The sequence below is a fragment of the Echinops telfairi genome, unplaced genomic scaffold (assembly GCF_000313985.2).
Source record: "Echinops telfairi isolate 266 unplaced genomic scaffold, ASM31398v2 ScPeMD7_70;HRSCAF=299, whole genome shotgun sequence".
Lineage (NCBI taxonomy): Eukaryota > Metazoa > Chordata > Mammalia > Afrosoricida > Tenrecidae > Echinops > Echinops telfairi.
Window position 1 is genome coordinate 22,036,015 of NW_022103968.1, and position 20,156 is coordinate 22,056,170.

At 45.1% G+C, this 20,156-nt stretch overlaps 1 protein-coding gene across 1 annotated transcript in view; it reads left to right on the forward strand.

The window, feature by feature from the left end:
* SORCS1 (sortilin related VPS10 domain containing receptor 1) overlaps positions 1-20,156 on the forward strand; it is a gene marked incomplete at its 5' end in the record, with an annotated part of 617,874 nt that overhangs the window by 448,362 nt on the left and 149,356 nt on the right. Inside the window, 3 exons of the mRNA XM_045291424.1 lie at positions 1,858-1,922; positions 17,052-17,170; positions 18,805-18,894. Coding sequence (XP_045147359.1) covers positions 1,858-1,922; positions 17,052-17,170; positions 18,805-18,894 — 274 coding nt within the window. The remainder of the gene's footprint in view (positions 1-1,857; positions 1,923-17,051; positions 17,171-18,804; positions 18,895-20,156) is intronic.

Consider the following 20,156-nt stretch of genomic DNA (forward strand, 5'->3'; position numbering starts at 1 on the left):
TCTGGGGTCCTAAAGGCTTGAAGGTAAACAAGCGGCCATCTAGCTCAGAAGCAAAAAAACCCACATAGAAGAAGCACACCAGCCTGTGAGATCATGAGGTGTCAAAGGGATCAGGTATCAGGCATCAAAGAACAAAAAATCATATCATTGTGAATGAGGGTGAGTGTGAAGTGGGGACCCAAAGCCCATCTATAGGCAACTGGACATCCCCTTACAGAAGGGTTTGGGGGAGGAGACGAGCTAGTCGGGGCAGTGTAGCAACAATGAAACATACAACTTTCCTGTAGTTCTTAAATGCTCTCCCCCTCCCACTATAAGGATCCCAATTCTACCTTACAAATCTGGTTAGTCCAGAGGATGGACACTGGTACAGATAGGAACTGGAAACACAGGGAATCCAGGATGGATGATCCCTTCAGGACCAGTGGTGAGAGTGGCAAAACTGGAAGGGTGGAGGGAAGGTGGGGTAGAGAGGGGGAACCGAGTATAAGGGTCTACATATAACCTCCTCCCTGGGGAACAGACAACAGAAAAGTGGGTGAAGGGATATTTCAGACAGTGTAAGATATGACAAAATAGTAATTTATAAATATTCAAGGGTTCATGAGGGAGGGGGCAGCCGGTAGGGAGGGGAAAAATGCGGAGATGATGCCAGGGGCTTAGGTGGAAAGCAAATGTTTTGAGAATGATGAAGGTAACAAATGTATAAATGTGCTTTATACAATTGGTGTGTGTATGGATTTTGATGAGTTGTGTGAGCCCCCAATAAAATGATTAAAAAAGAGAGAGAGAGATGAGAGACCACTGGCACTTTTGAGGAAGGGACAGTTTTTCAGTGTAGCTGAGACATAGGCTGTGTGGCAGTAACAGGAAAAGCTAGATGGTGCCTGCCAATGTAAGATCTTGGGTACCACACTACGTCCTGAAGGTGACGAATAGTTTCAACATCTATATATTCCACCATGGGTTTGATGTCTGTGTTGGATGGTTTGAGGTCAGGCAAAGGGACAAGTCTGGAGGCACAATGAATGATTATTTTTCTTATGGAAATGAATTCAATTAAGTGAGAGCTGTGTAAAATCCTGGCGGAAGAAAAAAAAAGTACAGATTGTTCCAAGTTTAATTAATCTTCCTGTATGAAAATGCTGAAGATAGAAGATGATTGCCCCTGATATATATGTAACAGAATAATTATTTTCTATTTATTCTGTCTCACTGCAAGATGACACTAAATAATATGTGTGTCCAAGGCATTTCAATAGAGCTTTATTTACATATATGTAAGGCACATATCATGAAGGGAGACATACCTACAGTTTTCCCTCTGTGGTTTGCTGAAACAGGGAATGGTGACCATGTACTACAGTTAGTGATGTACCGCTTGTATCACATGGCTTCATATGGGTTTGTTGTGGGTAGTTGTGCACATTTCTAATGAAGAGTTAATGAGATCAATCTGCTAGGTAAATAACTGCTCCAGTGTCCAGCCACTGCAACAAGCTTGGCATCTTCATGACGAGTCTTGAAAGGTAATTACATTGTCTGGGGTTGTTCCAGGAAAGCACACAAGGAATGGGTCAAACTTATGTGCAAGCTGGAGCTAACTGCACACAGAATTCTTGCCCACGTGCGCCTAGTCAACATCATGAAAATGACAAGGCTGTCATTTTTATGTGAAGTATAACTTTTACTGTCAAACCGTATAGATAAACACAGTTGATATCTTCCAGGTTTAGTGATCTTTGGCTCCTATGGCCATTAGAGGGCCATGGGCGCAGCTCCTTTTCTTTCATGCATGTGAGAGAGACGTTCATGTTCACATTCCTTCTCATGGTTTTTCATTTTTCTTTTGTTTAGGTCGGTGATGGGGTCGAACAAGGAACCAGACCTGGTGCATCTTGAGGCCAGAACAGTGGACGGCCGTAAGTAACTCCACTGTGCCTGGATTTCATCGTCATCTGAGGCCTCCCAATCCAGTCCTCAGTGAGCGTGGGTGTGGGGCAACTTAAGGATGGCAGCAGTATGTCATGTCAACAAAGCACATCCAAAGTGAATCCTCACCATCCTTGGGCTCCATCATTGTCAGTTGGGTTACCGGTTCAGTCTTCAGTGGAGCTCGGCATACACAGAGCAGTGACCCCTTTCGTCGCCCAGGGTGCCTGTCCCCAAATGAGCTGCTGAGTTGGAGGAAGGCTGTTTCAGTGTTCAGCAGTTCAGCCTTTCCAGAGACTTGATAAAACATTAGTGTTGCAAAGAGTCAACCTTGACCAGGTGTGTTTTGATAATGATGACATTCCTTAGCCCAGCCCTCTCCTGCAATTAAGGTATGGTATTCTTATTCCAGATAAAGAGAGACTCCTCAAATCCCTGGTTCTTAAAGCATTGTTTTGTAGTTGTTCATATGGCTGGGGTTTTGTTTCTGTTTGGTTTTCGTTCCCCTTACATGATCAGATACCATGCAGGCACGGCCTCCCTCTTCTAGTTGAGGATTCACTCTGAAGGCAGGGGTTAAAAAAGCAAAAAAAAAAAAAAAACAGGAGGAAATGGAAATCTTTTTGTGTGTCTTCCACTGAAAGTGGCAGGGGGGGGAAAGTTAGTTGAGTCATGCATTTGACTCTTGGTCTTCTGTAGTTCTTGACACCTTTGGGTGGGCCACCATGAAAGGGTGGTCTTCATGGAGATTGTGATTCAAATGCATAGTAGAGAGGAAAGTAAGTCTTAGATCCAGAATTCAAATCTACATCTGATCAACTTTTGGGGATTGACTACATTCTTTGGGAGAGTCGGTGACAGACAGATCAGAGTTCAGGTTGGCCATCGCCGCCTTCTTCCTCTGTAATCGCAGGCATGGCTGCCCCACTTGGCCGACCCAGCAAAAGCTGCTAGGTCCACTGCCTTTCTCTCCCCTCCTCAGTGGGCTCTCTCTGGCAGTTACCCTCCCCCACCCTGCATCTTGGATGCCCATAGAATAGTCTGTTCCTCTGGCAAAATTAATCTTGTCATGTGTTTAAAACAGGTTTACTTTCTACTGTTTTGATCGTGAAGGGCAACAGTCTCACCTTGCCCTATACCTCCCTCCAGGTCATTTGGTGCCTACCCATTTCCTTAGCCTAATCTCATGATCTCTTCTTACTCCTTGCTGGCAGACCAGTGGGCTGCCTTTCAACTTTTGGAGCTTAGAGTTCTATGCCTTTCTGTAAGACTCGGATGCCTGCTGTTTTCTCTGCCTGAAATATCCTCTACTCTCCACTCCCCTGGCCAAATTAGTGTAATTAATCACTGTAGTTGCCTCAGACCTCAGGTTAAGCTTCAGTCTCTTAGGGAAGCCCTTTCTGAAAAAAAGAAAAGGAAAAACAACAACTCCTAATTCAAATTTGTTTGGTTTCGTTGGTTCTCCTTGAACGCTGCTCTTTTGGAACTTTCTTGGACTCCATTCCGTTTAGAATTATACAGTCAATTTGCATAAGTATTTGGCTGTAACCTTCCCTCCAGAGCAGCCTGTACATTCCCTGAGAATAGGGACCATGCCTAACCTGGTCCTAACTTTGTATAACTTCATATATCTCTAGCACAAGTCCCCTTTTCCATGTGCAGGTAGCACTTAATACCTATTTACTGAGTGAATGAAGATATATCCATATTTGACCCACCATCAGTCACCAACTGGCTACCTAACCTCACTTATCAGGTGACCCGGACATTCCAGAGCAGTGACCTCAAGCTGTGATGTGCATTTAATACGCCTCGCTTTGATGGGTGTATAACCCACCCAACAATGTTAAAATGGGGATTCTGCTTCAACAGGAGCTGAGACTGCGGTCCTGGAAAAGCTGCTGACCACTGCAACGAGCTTTGATAGCAAGGGAAAACTAATCAGAGCTGGAGCGTCCGTCTCCCATGACTAAACTTCTTGTTTAGAAACCTCTGGGGATAAATGGCAGCATCCTAGATTGGATCCATTATCCATCTTTGGGTTTTAGGGGATAATGGTATGTACTGGCTTGTGACATCAGATGCATATATCCCCAGGTCCTGAAACCCCTAAGGCCATCAGTCACCCCAGTATGCACCTGTTCTTACACCAGCATCGTTCTGTGATCCCTGAAGATCTGGAGGTTGATAACACCAAACTGTTACCTCCGGTTCAGGTTTCAGCTTTCCCGGGCATGATATATATCTGTTCTCATTTTATTTGTTTTATTTTACTTTCTGCAAAAGCAGCATCTACAGAAACTATCCAAGGGTGAAAATTCAATAAAGGGATTTCATTTGAGATGTTACCCTGTCAAAACAAACCAGACAAACACAGCACCTACCAATTGAAATAAAGAATCTGAGCATAATGCTTGACCCATGTTTTAAAAAAATGGGATTGTCTCAGTATCATAATCAATCAACCTCTCTCTCTCTCTCTCCCTCTAGCCTGGCCAGTTGTTCCATGAATTCCAAGACTATGGTGTTCACACACACACACACACCAGTTGTTCCATGAATTCCAAGACTATGGTGTACACACACACACACACACACACACACCTCTCATTTTCCCCTGATTCCTATATCCTCTTCTTGTTTCTCCAGCCTTTCTTCCTTGTTCATAAGGACATTTAAATATCTGGAACTCATTGTTCATATTCTAGCTCATATACCTGACAAGATACCTGTGAAAATGAGATTTTTAGCTTTGAACGAGGGATTTTTCCCTGAGTTGAAGGTGTGCAGGAATGTTGCAGCTAAGACACGGAGGCCTTAGACACAGAAAATAAGTCTCTGACTTTGGTGGTTGGCTCATCCCCAGGCGGCGAGCTGCGAGTGTTTACCTGAATGTGTTCTTCAAAATGCAGTTTTGGTCTTATCCCACATGCACCTAGATAAATTGTCTGATCGATGTGTGTCGCACTTGAAGTCCCCATGCCTGGGGGAAGTTGAGCTCTGGAAAGCTTTTGTTCTGTGAGGACCAGCGACTGGCCCCGGCATTCTGGACACCTGTGTGCTGAAATGTGGGTGTCCCCTGGTTTACAACTGTGACCAGGATGTGATTCTTTCTTGTGCTTCTTCTCGACATTGGGAGGTGAGCTGAAGAGAGCAGCCTCGATTATAGTCACTCAGAGGACACGTTATTGGAAATTCTTGAGCATATTTACTGGATGCGACACTTGTTATTGGCCCCTGCATTCGAACTGAGGGCAAATTGCTGGTCTCCTCATGCATGAATCAAAGATGTGATGGTTTGCCTGCTGTTTCTCTGTGTGTGTCATATATGTACACAATCCACTTAAGCTGCAGATTAAAATAAAAGGAAACCTACATGTCATTGCTTTAACTAAAATAGGTATGTTTAAGTGTATGTGTGTCTGTAGAATGGATATTGCGAGAAAACGTGGAACAAACGTGGACTAAAATTTTTTGAAAAGCTGGATCTTATTGACTCTTGTTTGTCTGTCTAAATCACAGCTCAAAGCCCGAGCCATTTAAAGTGAGTTAATTAAATAAACGCAAGAGTGTGTGTACGCTGTGAGCTCTTTAGTGCTAATGCGTGAGCTCAAGGATCTGGGAATAAGATACTGTGTGAATGGAATTTTGGAGGATGTAAGCACCCATGACTCGTATTAGCTTGGCAGTTGCACATGGATGCATAGTCCCATATTTATGCTCATCTCTAAGCATGTATCATAGGAAAACTGGCAGTGCCAACTTGGCCATTATTAGTTGTCCCATTTCCTGGTGAAATGGATGTCCTAGCTGGCAACCTGAGTGTTTCTGTACTTGCGACGATCCATGCCCACATGGACAAGGCACAGGGAACAATTTACACGAGTCAGTAACCTTGCAGCAACTTTCCAAGGACCAGTATCCTTCGTTGGTGAAATGCAACCTTGGTTCTCTAACCAACTGTGAAAATGACTGCCCAAGACTAGGAAATGGACTTCATGCTAGCATTTTACAAGGTGGAAAAAGAAAACAAAAACGCATCACCACAACTTTATTTAACTCCTCACCCCACTAATTCTGGATTTTGGTGCCATCTGAAAGCCACCTTTTAGTTTTATTCTGTTTGCTCCCCATCCCTGCCATCTATTTTGCATAATAAAAAAGTCCATAATACCAGTGCCTGGATAGAGCTAGCCCTGCTGAAACACTCTAGAGATGTGCTAGCGCCATCCATTCCTATGAAGCCTTAACATTTTAGCCACATAAGATATTTGAATTTTTATTATGAGCATAGAGTCCTTTTGTACTAACAAAAGTAATGACAAGAAGAAGAGTTAAGCTGAACCAAGTGGGTGAAGTGAGACATAAGACATCCCTTCCTGATCTTCATTTTATTCTTGAGAGATATTTTAAAAAAAGATATTGCTAGTGTAATCTTCCAGGAGTTGTTTAAGCTTATAGAGTCGGATAAGTTCATCTATACAAGCATATCCAGACACAAACAAACGGTCATGCTGTAAAGTGCTCTGCGAACCATGAGCTGGGAAGACAGAGCAAGTTAAAGATCTCCCCAAAGCAGCCGCCCAAAAAGTAGCCACTTCTTAGCTAATTACATCATGGAATCCATTGACCATCCAAGTGCCCTTTAGCTACTCGCTCTCCTATTAACAGGTGTATACATGATTGGCTATTTTTTAAAAAATCAAACAACACTGATAACTATACAAACACATTTATGATGATGGTTTGTCTAGCGGTATGGGCCAAATTGTGTCCGCCGATAAAAGAGGTTCTATAATTCTAAGCCCTATACACGTGAATGCTATCCCATTTGGTAATGCCATTTTCTGAGCTATGTCAGTGAGACCCTCTCAGTGTACAAAGTAAGGTGCCTGTGTGGACCCACGGGGGCTCCATAGCAGAAGAGACCGGACAGTCTGTTTCTGGTAGATGTGTCTACTCTGTCACATCGGCGTCACTGGGCGCCCACCGACGGATGTGATGACTGAGCTGCCTTCTCCAGCTGGCACCCTGACACCTGAGTCCCAGCCTCGTAATCCTGGAGAAAAGAAATGTGTGTTCATGAAGCCCCCACTCGTGATGCTTCTGTTGTAGCAGTGCTGGGAAGCAAAGGCAGTGAAGGACTGAGACACACATGAGCCCTGTGGAGAGAGGAATGAGGAAGCGGAGTCCCTTGATAAGAGAGTGCATAATGCTTAAAAGGGTAACCAACACTGGCGCACGGCCTTCTGACATGGTTGTAGATCCCCTCCACATGGGAATGCCCATGTTGGCAAGCCCTCACCCGCCTATGCCCTTATCAGCGAGCTTTCACAGAGAATCCACCTGATGGGAAAGAAATATGGCACATCTTGATTTTCCAGGGCGGCTCATTTACTTGCAGTCCAATTGCATACACTGATGGGTGGCTCTTTTTCGTCAGTCAGATTGAGCCTATTGATTGGCTTTGACTAGGTCCTCTTTTAGTGGGCTCATAAAAGGTACCAAATCTCTTAACTGTTTTAGAAAAGATGATCACATTGATATATATATATATCATATATATACACACACACACACATACATATACATATCTTAAAAAATAAAATAAACGTGTCACCCAAATCCCAGCACTAGCACAAGGATCACAATTATTAGATGCTGAATTTCTGAGCACTAATCCTCCTGCTCCTTCATCCAATCGTATTATAGTAGCAACTAGGACAGAGTCTAGGAAAAGGTTCCAAAATCCAAACTGCAGCCATCAAATGGATTGCAACTCAGATTAACCCTTAAGGACAGAGTAGAAGTGTCACATAGGTATTCCAAGGCTAAAAATCGTTACTCACTCAAAGCAACCAGCTGCTTCTGGCTCTCAAGGAGTAGCTAGTAGATTAGAACCCCTAACCTTACAGGTAGTTACCCAATGTGTAACCTACTGTACCACCAGGGCATTTCTGGCTCACTTCATAATCTGATAGCTCCACCACCACTTTTAAACACCTGTCACAAATTCAGTCTTCACTCTAACTCTCCCCAGATCAACACCAAAATCGACACAGTACCACAGCACCAGGCACGATACTTTTCTCTCCTAGCAATGTCATTCTGAGCCGTTTCTCATGTTGCAAAACATGATTCACTTCAACTACTAGTGATTTTCACTCAACCTCTCTGATTCAGTAACCGAAAGACAGCCCTGAAAACCAACCAGAACAGCGTGAAACAAGACAACACGGGCCTCCCCACACATCGTGAAGAACCTGATAGAGACAGTGCAGCAGTGGGCTCAGCTGGGCAGCGTTCACATTGGTTCTTTGTAGCCATTAAGTGTTACTCCCTCTGTGGTCTACCCATGTCCAAGGAAATCTGTGCCCTATCTCCCATGCCTAGGATGAGAGAACAGAGGTGCATGCGTGCATGTGTACACACACACACACACACCATAAACCAACTTGTCATCCCCAGCAGTCTTGGTTTCTATTGTGTCCTTAAGATTTTGATGTGTTAATGTATTACCTGCCCCTGTAAGACATACCTGTGGCTATTGCTATGCGATTGGATATTTCCTCATGCATCTAACTCCTATTTAAAAAATAAGGTGGCATCAGTAAAATCTTGCTCATAAACTTCCTTTCTTTTTCTTGTAGGCTCTCACGCAACAATAATACTATAGTACAATAATAACATCATATGCATCATGATCTTACTATATATATTGCTTAGCACGGTTATGCTCAATACTCCATATCATAATTTCTGGAGGGAGGCATTATTATCTTCTTCATCCTAAAGTCTGAGGAAAAGGAAGCTTAGGCAGATTGGAATAAAATCCTTCATGTTTCCTAACAAGTTTCTGAAACCAGGTCTGGTTCACTTGAGACTTATGACTCATTCATTCATTAGTTATCGTTGGTCATCTCGGTTATTCCTGGTGTTCTTCTAAATAGGAGGAATGGCAGGGGATGCCACAAGTCCCTGCTCTCACACAGTTGACCTGCTGGGGAGGGGGTTGGCCAGAAGAAAGGTTGATGATGCCAGTCAGCAATGAACAAAGGGAGGGAAAGGGCTGAGGCGGGAACAGAGTGCAATGGGGGTGGGTGAATGGAATGCTGGAACCAGGGGCATCTGAGAGGGCGTGGAGACCTCCTGGGGATTCCGGAGAGAGCTGCACATCAGCCTGATGGAAGAGCATCTCAGCCTGATGGAACAGTGTGGATGAGGGGTTTAGAGCGCGATCCCTGCTTGCCGTGGCTGAGGCGGAGCAGGAGGGTTAGTGTGGCTGGATTCTGGGAGGAGGCAGCCAATGTGCTCGCTGCCTTTGGTTGTCTCACTCTGCACGTCAGGGGCTGGCCCTTGTTGATCTTTGCCAAACCTCTACCAAGTTCCAAGTAGGATACTCAGTCTGAAGATTGATCAAAAGACGTATTAAATGGACATCGGTTTATTTGATCGAGCAACAGTTCCAGGCATCACTCTGTCCTCCTAGAATCAATTAGATGACATATATACATATATAAAGAAATAATACCCCCACCCCAGAAGGAGCCCTGGGGATGTAGGGGTTACACATTGGGGTTGCTAACTGCAAAGTATGCAGTTCCAAACCACCTGCTGCTCCACAGGCGAAAGCAGGAACTTTCTACTCCCATGAACAGGTACCGTCTCAGACACCCGCAAGGGCTGTACCCTCCTGTCCCGTGGGGTCCATTAGGAGTCAGAATCAACTTGATGGCAGTGATTTGGAAGGTGGTTTTGAATGGACAAAAAGCAACACCACCACTTTGGAGAGTCAATGGTTAGATTTTCTTTCCCAGAGGCTAACTCTCTCCCACCCTCCCTCCATTGCTCTCTTCCTCCCTTATGCTCTGCGTTCCTTCCTGCTTCTTTCCTCCTTGCTGCCCCTCCTTCTTTCCTTCACACTCTGTCCCTTTAAATCCTCCAGCTCCTTAGCTCCCCTTCTTCCTTCTCCTTCCCCTCTCTCCACCCCTTTCCTTCCCTGGACTTTATTAAGGAAGGTCTGTGAGCAAGCATGCTCAGTTTTCGTGACTAGGTAGGACCTATGGATAAATTGGTGCCATTTTTACCCATATTGACTGCCTCTTAAGGCTTCCCTAGAAGGCAAACAGTGTATCCACACACCCCTCCCATCCTGGCATCCTCCACCACGAGGGGATGGCCTTCTCTCGTGCCTCTCTGCTCTTGCCCCAAGTACCTATTATTTTTCTGGAGTCATGATGCCACCGTAGCAATAGCCCCCACTCAGCTTTCCTGGCTTTTCTCAGCCCTCCCATGAAGTCTCCCCTGGGTGTTCCTGGCCAACTCTTCCCGGCAAATATTCCCTTTACCAGACGAAGGGATCCATTTCTTCTCCAGGGTTCTGTGGAATAGGAGGGGCAGGTTAATGGCTCCACAATTCCGTGCTGCAGAGTGATCACAGCAGAACATTTTGAAGTCCCTGACCATACAGGGTACAAAGGACGAGGTGGAAGCTCCTCATCTCTGGTCCCATGATACCCACACAGCTGGGAAACAGTCACCACGCTGGGTTGTAATTGGTAGCCATTTTTTCCTCGTAGTTCTATTAAATTACTATAAGCTCACATTCTCTCTCCTATCTCCTATGTTTCTTAGAAAACAAAAATTGTTATCTCCCTGGTTGTCATCCTGGTCTCCCAAATGACCAAAGTAAAATATAGAAGACATTTCCCCAGTTACACTGAAAAGTGAGAGAATGTACAAGATAAACATCAAGTTCCAAGTGCAACAATGTTAAAGGAGACCGCTGTGGTCTAGGTTTATAATTTTCACAGAAAAGTTGCGATTTCTTTATGGCAGAAGGGGCCAGGTGCCAGAGCCTTAGTTTTGAAGAACTCAATGTCTAATTCACAGAGGTTTCTAGAATTCTTATAAAAAATTTGGGTTTATGAATGGAAATGGGTACTGGTGTGTGTGTCTCTGGGGGAGAGGAGATGGAGAGATGAATGAATGGATGGGTGATTGGGGACATTTGACAGGAAGGACCTATAGATGTAACTAGAGTAATGGAACAGAAAGCATATTATATACAAATGGGCTTTCAAATGACTGCAGTAAAGCAGAAGATTGATGAGGGATGGGAAAGTATTTTAAAATGTTTATGTGAGCCTCCGTTGTTTATGGTACTGTTTAAAATCAAACTTGTACAATTTTCGGTGTAGTAAAGTACCTGGTGTAAAATGGGTGCTTGTGGAATAATGGAATGACTAGCCAGAGCTGCAGAGACTTGTGGTAGATTGGGGGCTCTATCATCTGCCAGCGTACAAATCCACACCCTTCTCTTAGAGAAGCTCAGTTTATACTTCCAGAGGAATCACTCACCTGGCAACTTTTATAGGCTCCAAAGAGAAAAAGCATGTGACATATTTGGCCCAGTACCTGCCTCCGGTCTAAGGTTGTTTGGGAGGGTGCTTTTGCTCAGTGATGTCACTAGGGCTAGTGTCACCCAGTATGGTGACCCATTGTGACCCCTGCCACCTCCCCCCACGGACCTTCTCCTATCACAGATCACGTGAAATCCTTAGCACTCTGTAGTATCGATCATCATCCTCGAACAATAGGGTGATCTTTTAAATGTTTTAAGTGTAATATTCCTGGGCTTGCATGAATCCCCATAGCAAAATCCTTTTGTAAATTGATGCCGAAGCCTTTCAGCCTTTCCTCCCTTTTCGTTCCTCGCCCCTTCATTCCCAGGAGAGTACCTGGTAGGGGTTCACGAGTACTAATGAACACAGCCCTGGAGCTAACGCCCTAGAAAAGAGGGACAAAACCCGTGATTATAAAAATCACCTTCGGCAGCAAGAAGGCAGCAGGTGCTGGTAGCACGTAGAGGCCAGACCACGTGATTGGAAGCATCCCTGTCATTGGGTAATCGCAACTGCTCCGATGGGAGCACTTTAGAAAAGTCCCAAAGCAAATTAACCGAGAGCCTTAACCCTGTAGGTTTATTGATACATGTAACCTATGCTTAAGGGGAATGCTTTCGTTGTTCTAACTAGAGAGACATGTCGACTAAGAGTAGTAAATTGCTGCCGCAGCTTAGCACAAAAGTCATACAGCCCTCCTGGCGCCCCCGCCCTCTTTGATGGCATCATCCTGGGCAGTCTGCCCTCCCTTCCCCACTCCTGAGGCTCCTGCAGGCATTATCTCTGGGCACGTGCTTTGAAGATGGAGGCCCCAGGGGGCCGCAGGAAAGACTCCACTGAGGAAAGTCCAGGAAAAATGTGCACAGGGGATCAAGAAAATATATGGCTGTTCAGGGAAACCGTGGACATAGGGTGTCAGCCGTGAACCGGGACCAGAATCAGCGGGCAAAGTGTAGTAAAGACCTGTGAGATCTTTAAGGAAACGATCTTATTTTATTTATGAATTTATTTACATTATTGATGAAATTCTATAATTTTTTACATTCACTGGTTTAAATGTTAAGAAGAGTTGTGCAATCATCACCACAATCCATTTAAGAACATTTTCTCCATCTTTGTACCCATTACTGTTAGCTTCCACCCCCCACCCCTCCCACCTCCCCTGCTATAACCCTAAGGTTCATGTAGTTACTATGGCTATAGGTTTACCTATCCTGGATTTCATATAAGGAAAATCATATGAATAAAATCAAATAACACAACAACTTGAAGCGCACAAAATCCTCCATCGAAAGGAGAGTGGCAATTATGTAGCCCCCACAGCCACAGTTGACTGTGTCTATCCCAGCCAGCCACTAGGCGTAACCACAGTTTGAGATTAAGGTCATCTCTCTCTAGAACCCCGGTGAGACCGACCGCTGTTTAACGCTGTTTCAGACAGCAGAGAAATTCGAGAGGTGGAGTGCTATCCTTGAGTTTACCAAGTTGCAGGCCTCGAACTGCCATTTGTACCCTGTTCCCCAGCCCCATGCCTGGCCTTGGACGGCAGCTTCCCTTCTTTTGATCAGCACTGATGGTAGGGGATGCGATTGTGTTTTTCCAATGAGCAGCTGTTGCCGAGCGTGAGAATGCTTGAAAACAGAAGCGCAGCGTCCTAATTACCTATGGCAAGGAAAACATCTGTGTAGGAAAAGTAATGAAATTAATTCTAAAGCCTAGCAGTTGCATACATTAATTGACGTTAATTAATGCCAAATTACAAGACACTTCCTATGGAATCGCATCAAGCCGTCACCAAAATTGAATATGGAAAGAGTTCATCATAACTTAATGTGATTACAGCAAGCCCCGAGGGGAATAAGCGTGATTGGTCTCTCATTACGCAGTGCAGCCAATCCCCTCTGTTTCCATCAGGAAGAGCAAGGGAACCAGCTGAGTGCTCAGGGGCAGGCCCTGCAGAAGTGATCGTTTCCCCTGCAGCTGGCACCTTTGGCTTTGGGCTACTCTGAGCAAAGAATGGAATCTTCCTGTGGTTTGTTGTTGTTGTTTGTATGACCCAGTTATACATGTTGCCATCCTCCGTCGGAAGGCTGGTTTAACGCGCAGTTCAATTTTGGGACTTGGGGCGGAGTGGAAGAGGGTGGAACAAGCAGAGGGTTTGGGGACAGTTGAAAGCAGTCCCCTGCAGGATTCGCCCCCCTCACCTACCTGGAAGTTCTGGACCAGGGGTTTGCACCCAGGACGTCTGGCTTTCACATTGCCTCCTTTAACCGTTTTTGTTTGTTTGTTTTTTATGAGCTGTATTCTCACCATCTGTAAAATCAGATAGTGGATTGTATTTTACTGTCCATTGATAGATTATCATGCATAGTATTGAGGAGAATAAATAAGATTGTATTTTACTGTCCATTGATAGATTATCATGCATAGTATTGAGGAGAATAAATAAAAGTAAATATACCCTTGGCTAACTGGTACGTAGATACCTAGTAAAGATTAGTTTCCTTTCTTTTATTTCCTTCATAATTTCTTCAACTTTGTATTTTTAACATAGATGAATTACAAACGTGAAAAGTGTAGATTTACACGTTCCTTCTTCTGCCTGTTGGAGGGTCCTTTAAGAAGAGGCTGACATCTCAGGAAAGAAAGTGCTCGATGGTATTACCAAGGAAAGGCTTTAGTAGGAGTGAAGCATTGTGTATCCGTCAGGAAGTCCTCATTAAGTGTCAGACCTAGAAATTTTAATTGGAAATTTTGTATGTGATTTGAAGCTCACAACGACCTAATCAAGAACCTTTGACTTAATTTGGTTTGATATTTGTTTTTGTTCATTATCTCATAGAAATAGCAGCACAGAGGTAGGACAGCTCTTGACTCAATATAATCAGTAGCTCCATGATGTCATCGGGGAACAAGTCGATGTCTATCATACGAATTCTATCAACTAAACTATCAGGTTTAGTTGATACCACCCTAAGCCAGTAGTTCTCAACCTTCCTAATGCCATGACCCTTTAATGCAGTCCCTCATGTGGTGGTGGCCTCCCAAACATAAAATTATGTTCGTTGCTACTTCATCACTGTGATTTTGCTACTGTTATGAATCGGGTGACCCCTGTTAAAGGGTCGTTCATCCCCCAAAGGGGTCTCGACCCACAGGTTGAGAACCGCTGCCCTACAGCAAGCAATGATAAGAGGAGAGAGACCTTGAGAAGTCTTAAACCCAATAGGATTGATCTCTGCACATGGCAATGGATGAGTCATATGGAAGAAAGATGAGTAAATAAACCTTCAGTTGGCTCTTGTAGCAAAGAAGCAAGGAAGAGTGTAAATATTGGGAAGGCTATCCACAGCACTGCTATGGAAGTATAATGGGAATACGCCACTTCTACCAGCTTTTTAAGGACACCAATTGTGGCCTGTGAAAGGTAGCCATAAAGGCAACAGGAATATTATTAGTGGAATAACAGCTAACATTTATACAAGGTCTTTAAGGTTTCAAAACAGCATGTGTATCGTTTCAACAGAGTGTGACTTAAGAAATGATATTCCAGAGGGAGGGGTAAAAAGAGGAGCTGATACCAGGTGCTCAAGTAGAAAGAAAATGTTTGGGAAATGATGGCAATTTATGTATAAATGTGCTTGATACAATTGATGTATGGATTGTTATAAGAGCTGTAAGAGCCCCCAATAAAATGATTTATTAAAAAAAGACAGATTTGATATCTCTCTCTGAAGGATGAGGGAAATAAGACACAGGACAATGAAGCGATTTCTCTAGAGCCAAGTGACCAATTAGTGACATCATTTAAATTATATCTTGGGCTTCATAGTTAGAAAAATCATAGTATGTCTATGACCCCAAACCACCTTTCTAAACACCAAAGTCAACTTGAAAACAGTAAAAGTGCCCTCCAGAGTGTACAACCAGCAGGTGTGGAGCCTGTGTGTGTTGCCCCATTCATACAGCCATCTGGACACACTGATGTTCCCCTCCTTTTCATGGAACTGGTTTCTCCCCACATGTTACATTTGGGAAAGTGGGCTCCCACCTATGTCTATGATAGCTCATAGCTCAGAAATTGCCTTTGAGGAGAAAGCTCTTGAGGTGCGCCCTAGGGGAAGTACAGGGATGTTTAAGAAAGGAGATGGAGGATGGAATGGTAAGTAGACGACTTAAGGTTAGCATTGGGAGGTGGCTTCATCATGACTAGATGAGTTAAAGAATTCACAAGCTGTCCGCATCCCCACAGAGGGTGCAGGAGGAAGGAAGATTATGGGCCAAGCGCTCTTCCACCAGTCTCCTGAGAGCTGGTTGGCAGCTACATCAGTTTTTGGTTTTTCATTGCTAAGATAGAGCCAGTGTGCATGCCGCCCCCTAGTGTCGATCCTTGTCAAATTCACTTATACCGAAGTAGCACAATGAAGGTGTTTCTGAGTTTCCCAATTTCCTTTAAGGGATGGCATTAATGAATTCGGGTGAATTGTTGCTTACCTCCATTGTTGTACTTTGTTCTAAGTAAAAATTGTCTCCTGATTTTTTTTTAAGTGGAAGAGTGGATTTCTGCCAATGATCTCAAATCAAATCCACCAATTCATTAAGCAACAATAACAAGATTAAACTCTTGCTTCTTCAAAGAGATCTATTTCACCAGAAATAGGATATTCTAAGATGTATTTTTCCATAGTCTACTCTGTGGCATGTGACAGGAACTGCATTGAGAACCGGGCTTATTAACACAGCGAACACAAATAAAACGGTCTCTGTCATCCTTGGGTGAGAGGCCGGAGGAGGCAGTATTGGAAGTGGAGGGGATCCCAAATGAAAACGCTCTAAAGTGATCGAAATGGTGGGCAGATTTCTCGAGCATAAACTAAGCCTGATGAGAAGAAACACAGGAGAGAAGAGGAGATGAGTTTGGGAGTGAGGGGCGCGAAGGAGGAAGTATGAAAGGGGGAGAGGCTTTGAATCGGTTCTAAAGGCAAAAAGCGTGGTAGGAGGGCAGTGACGTACTGTGATGGTGCAGAGTGGCCAGGCCAGTTGAGAACCAGGGCCAGGCCGCCCAGTACACGTCAGTTCCAGGAATAAAGGTCCAGTCTCGCACTGAGCTGTGGTTGCCGGTGCCCTGTTCATCTGCAGTGCAGTCTCAGGTGCGATTCAATTTCCTCAGGGGTAAAACGAGAGCAAAGTGTTGCTTCCAGATCGGCTTTCTACTCTGCTTCCCTTCTAATTCATGGGAGAAGAAAACATTTATCTCAACAGAATCGTCTTATTTATAAATAGCCACAGCGCCACCAGCAAGAGATGATTGTGAGTGAGTTTCTATGTTTCCTTCCACAGTGGAAAATCAATATTTGGAGGTGACCTATTAATGAGAAAGCATATCTCTGAAATCTTAAGTGCTATTGCCAGTTTGGGGGAAACTGTCACCCCCCACCCTCCACCCCAGGGGAGTAAAGCTTCATTAACCAGAAGCAAGTGCTCTAAGGTAGCAAGAGTGGGTAGAGGTAAGGAGAAAGGGTGGTGGGGATGAGAGCGAGTCAGGAAAAGAACAATACTAATTTGGCCCAGAGTAGAGATAGCGGTCCGGATGTGTTTGAGAAAGGGGGTGTGCGGGTCAAGCGAGGACCCCGAGCAAACTGTACAATGTCCACTCGGACGCTCAGGCTCGGGGTGTCTCTGGCACTGCTGAGCTCCGTTTCCTTTTTCTTTCAGATTCCCAATACCTGAGTTGCCGAATGCAGAACTGCACAGAGACCAACCGAAACAAACCCTTCCCGGGCTACATTGACCCGGACTCTCTGATTGTCCAGGATGATTACGTGTTTGTTCAGGTGCGAAGGAGCTACCTCTATGGAGAATCATAGAGAGTTCTGTCCCTTTGTGTCTGCCCCTCCGCAGTCCCTGCTGCCCACTTCCTGGCCCTTCAGAGTGTAGAAAAAGATGGGGGCAGGGTGAGTAAGAAAGAAGCAAAATAAGAGTGTTGTCTTTTCAACAAAAGAACATGGCCACACGTGGAAGCCTCGGTGCCAGTGGGCTATTCGTGAGCTCCTCTGGGCGGTGTGCGGAGCACCTTTTCAGCACGGGGTCAGCCAGGTGGTGCATGGAGTCCTGAGCCTATCTCCATGTGGCCTCCAAGTTCCCTCCACGACACCCCCCCCCACCACATCTGCATCCTGAAGCAGCTGCCAGGCAAACACAGACCTGAGCACAGGTGTCACTAATCTCTTCCTTTCAGGAGAATGGTAGGTCCATCAGGCCTTCCTCTCCTCTTCTTTCCACCTGAAAACTAGAGAAAAGAGCAGGAATGGGGGAGGGTGTGGGGTGGGGGGAGGGAGAGGTGAGGTGGCGAGCAATCAGCCAGGATTGGCACGCACCGCCTGTGATTAGGATAAAGAGAACTCCGATGATGAGATGCATTCAGTCAGGCTTCGCACCTCCAGAGAGCACGGAAAACAGTCTGAGAAGTTTGGACAATGCACTTAAAAAGCCAACGGTTGCTTTCCGTGTGAAAAGTGGCAAGGGTAAACATGCTCAGGAGCTGGTAGGTACAAGTTCATGACCACAGAGACACTAAAACTATTTATTTGGAGAGGACACTGCGATTTGGAATATTTAATCTTAGGCTTTGAGAAAGCCAGTTTTCAAAAGGCTCAACATCAGCTTATGTACTTTTTACCTGATTCACAACAGATGATCTATGCCTAAACATGTACAAATACATGGACACTTGTCCACTGAGGTACACAGGCATACACTTGCATAAAGGGACGCACGTGTATGCATGCACACATGTGCATGCGCAGATCTCCATGCACACACAGATATGCGCACACACCATTTTACTTTTCTTCCTGGAACATGAGTACTCTGATAACCTCACCACGAAACTATCAAGTGACACTGAGAAGCGACATTCTCCTCGTCCTTCATTCCACCCCTTGATAGTCACTGAGCTGGATGGCTTGGACCGTGTTGGGGCGAGGAGCTCACCATTTTCTCTGAGAGCTTGAGATCTGGCTGGCCTGTGAACTGCTGCCCTGGCTTGACTCTCAAGATATCAGCCCCGCTGTCTGCACCGTCATTGCCATGACAATATCAAGCTGCAGTTCAGTGCCCAAGAGAGAGGCTCTCTTTCTGCCCCTGTGCAACCTGGACTATTTCCCCGATATTGCATGGGGGTTTGAAAGGTAAATAAAGCATTGACCATGTGGCGTGGCCTCGGAGCACCAGTCCAGTTGAAGAACTGCACTTGTGTCCAGTGGGTTCAGGTTCAGTTTGGGCATCTGGCCGACTCATATACGCTGTAGAACTTGTTTTGGAATTGAATGCCAACTCTGTAGGCTTGTCCCCGCTGGCTGTTCACGCTGTGTGTTGGCAGCTTCCCGCCACTATTCAGGCGGTGCTTTGACTGTCATATGTAACTCTCACGGTACCTCTTATCATCACTGTTGTGTTTGTGACCCAGCTGACATCAGGAGGACGGCCACACTACTACGTGTCCTACCGAAGGAATGCGTTTGCCCAAATGAAGCTGCCCAAGTATGCATTGCCCAAGGTATGGCCTGAAGCTCTTGGTTCCTTTCCGCATGGCTTCTGATCCCCAGTTCCTGCCCCACCCCGATCCCTTTCAGGTTCTGGTAGCCACTGGCTTCTCTTTCTTTTGATCTCTCATTTCTCTCGGTCACGCTCACTCGGCCTTTCTGTTTTTCCCAGTTTCTTTTTTGTGTACTTTACCCCTTTTTGTTTTCTTTCTCTTCTCTCTCTCTCTCATTTCTGGCTGGAATTCTTGCTATAGGAACTTTGGAATAAATTGAGTGGCTTTCCCCTTCCCCGAAGCCCCCCCTCCCTGATTTTAAATGCTCTGTCTTGATGTCCTACTATTTCTTTATTTCTTTTTGGGGGGTGGGGTGGGGGCAAGGTGTCTGAGCATCCCAGTTTATTGTTATTATTGTTGGCAGTTGTTTTATTTGCAGGTGGTGCAGCAATACGGCATCCAGCATTTGCTTTTTCTCTCCGTTGTAATTATGACTGATTTTCTTTAGAGTTTGCGATCCAGTCAGTGCCTAGATTTCCCCCAAAGACATGCCACTTTGAAAATGTTGTCAGGGAAGGTTAGACACCCTCACCTGCTGAAGTCCCTTGGCTAGCCTCCCATCAGTCCTCCAGAACTACATTAATATGGAGTGCCACCTAGTGGAAGTCAGACTGATAAGGGAACACCCACTGGATTACAGCCTTGCTGTAATCATGATGTTATCTTAAGTGGCCAGATGATTAGTTCATTGTATCTTAGTCAGCAGCCCTGGTGGCCTCGTGGTTCCCTGTTAGACAGCTAACCGCAAGGTCAGCAGTTTGAAATCACCAGCCATTCCAAGGGAGAAAGTGTGCAAACTCACAGTGGCTGTTCGGCCCTGTCCTGTAGGGTAGGACATGAGTCAGCATCAACTTGATGGCAGTGAGAGAGAGAGAGAGAGCGCGAGCGCACAAGCGCATATTGGTCTCAGAGCAGAAGTGCGTATACCTGTAAGAAGAAGAGTAGATTTAACTAGGATGGAAGCTCCTAGCTTTGAGCTCTTGTATTTAGACAGAGAAAATGAAGGCTGGGTGCATGTCTCTTGCTCTTGTACTTTCCATCTCTGATTTTGTAGTTTGCCATCTCAGACCAAAGGAAGTTGGCTGCACAGAGCACTCTGGTTTCTCCTGATAGAAGTCCACTTTTTGGTTAACACTGTACCCCTAAGTCTATCATAGGACAAGCGGTCTTAAACCTCAGCCCATTTGGGGAAATAACACATTGTTGACTCCAAAGCACCATAT